At 33.5% G+C, this 2291-nt stretch overlaps 1 protein-coding gene across 1 annotated transcript in view; it reads right to left on the reverse strand.

Moving 5' to 3' along the window:
- The window catches only part of HELRODRAFT_181774 (hypothetical protein), a gene marked incomplete at both ends in the record, with an annotated part of 2911 nt that extends 705 nt beyond the window's left edge, over positions 1–2206 (reverse strand). Inside the window, 3 exons of the mRNA XM_009031552.1 lie at positions 872–1336; positions 1586–1842; positions 2020–2206. Of these exons, the coding sequence (XP_009029800.1) occupies positions 872–1336; positions 1586–1842; positions 2020–2206 (909 nt within the window). The remainder of the gene's footprint in view (positions 1–871; positions 1337–1585; positions 1843–2019) is intronic.
- Between the last annotated feature and the right edge of the window lie 85 nt (positions 2207–2291).

Genomic DNA, 2291 nt, shown 5'->3' on the forward strand with positions numbered 1-2291 from the left:
CGAGATATATTATTATTAATATATTTATTAATTAGACTATTATTATTATCATTAATGTTATTATTATTAGTAGTAGTAGTAGCAGTAGTTGTTGTAGTTGTAGTAGTAGTGGCAGCTACAGTAGAAGTAGTAGCTGTGATGTTGTTGTTGTTGTCATCATCATTATCATCATTGTGGCTGTTGATGTTGTTGTTGTGGATGTTGTTGTTATGAGTGTTATTGTTGTTATAGAACTGTGTATACATAAGTATGTTGTGCTTGAAATTAATGTTAATATTCGCATGTAAGTTATCGCTATTGCTGTAGTTATTATTGTTGTTGTTATTGTTGTTGTTGTTATTGTTGTTATTGTTATTGTTGTTGATGTCTTCGTCGTAACGCTTGAGCAAGGCTTTCTTGAAATTATTTCTGAATAATAACCAACAATGTTAAATGGATATCACGATATTATGATATCATAATTAACAACGAAGTTAAATGAATAGATTGATATCATTATATCAACCAACAACGTTAAATAAATAGATTAGTATCAGTATATCATAATTATCAACAACGTTAAATAGATACAGTGATGGATATCATATCATAAGTATCATCGACCTATTATAATAATATTGTTAATATCGTAAATTATCATGGAAAAACACCTTGAAATGGTTTTGTTGTTGTTGTTGTTGTTGTTGTTGTTGTTGTAGTTGTTGTTGTTGTTATTGTTGTTGTTGTTGTTACTCTCGCCATCATCTCCGTCGTAATTGATCTTGTTCAACTTTGACAAAAACGATGATGATGATGATGATGGAGAAGGTGATGATGACGATGGTGATGATGACGATGGAGAAGATGATGATGACGATGATAATGATTCTACTTCCGTCTTTACCCAATTGGAATACTTAAATCTATCGTTCAAAATGATATTATTGTTAATATTGTTGTTGATGTTGATGTTGTTGTTGATATTGATGTAGTTGTTGTTGATGTTGTTGTTGTTGATGTAATTGTCCATCCCATCAACCTTTTTAACATCAATTTCGCACTTTATATAGTCAACAGTTACAGCATCGTCGCCATTTAACATCGTCGTCCCTTCAGATAGTTCACTTTTTAATACATTTACGCAGTTGATGTTGTTGTTGTTGATGTTGCAGTTGTTGATGTTGCAGTTGTTGATGTTGTTATTGAGGATGATGTTGTTGATGTTTACCTTTGCTTTTTTTCTAGAACTTTCTATAAAAATATCATCACAATCGGATGAATTTAACGCCAGTATCTCGTTCTGATCCGAAACTAAATATAAATTGTTATTATTATTTCGCTTTTTCCGTCGATGTAGCTGTTGTTGTTGTTGTAGTAGCTGTTGTTGTTGTTGTAGTAGCTGCTGTTGTTGTAGTAGTTGTTGTTGCTGTTGCTGCTGCTGGTCACGATGATGATGATGATTTTGTAGTTGGTGATGTCGATAGATGCACATGTCAGAAAAATAGCCAGATGTTGAGGACGGCAACGATGGTAATGTTGTTGTTGTTGTTGTTGTTGTTGATGATGGTGATGATGATGCTGATGATGATGATAATGGTGTAATTACGTCATTTAATATTGGCGGGAAAATATTTGAATAACCAGAATTTGTCAGTTTCAACAGCTTACAAATTTCGTTGAGGTTGAAACTTCTCGAGATTGATTTTGGGGCTATTCTGATGTTTTCGGTTTTTGGTTGCTCGTAGAAATATTGTTGTGGTTGTTGTTGTTGCTGCTGCTGCTGCAGCTGCTGTTGCGGCGATTGTTGCTGCGATTGTTGCTGCGATTGCTGTTGTTGTTTCTGTGACATTAAAATCATTTGATCTTGCAATAGTTGTTGTAATAGTTGTTGATGATGTTGTTGCTGTACTGATGTTAGTGTCGGAAATTGTTGTTGTTGTTGTAATAATGTTGATGTTGTTGTTGCTGCTGGTGTTGCCGAAATGTTGCCAAAATTTTTTAATAAATTTTCAATCATCGAACTGTCGAGGATCAACAAACCGTTGCTACCGCTGTTGCCGATGTTGTTGTTGATGTTTGTGTTGATGTTGTTGTCTTTGTTGATGCTGATGTTGTTGTTGATGTTGTTGTTGTTGTTGTTTTTATCTTTTCTAAGCGGTAATATTATGCCTTGTTGTTGATGCAGTCTCAATAACATTGCAGTATTTTCGTCCAAGTTGTTTGTCATTGTAATGTTGTTGTTGTTGTTATTGATGTTGCTGTTGTTGTTATTGATGTAGTTGCTGTTACCATTGATGTTGTTTTTATGTTGT

The sequence above is a fragment of the Helobdella robusta genome (assembly GCF_000326865.2).
Source record: "Helobdella robusta unplaced genomic scaffold HELROscaffold_75, whole genome shotgun sequence".
NCBI lineage: Eukaryota > Metazoa > Annelida > Clitellata > Rhynchobdellida > Glossiphoniidae > Helobdella > Helobdella robusta.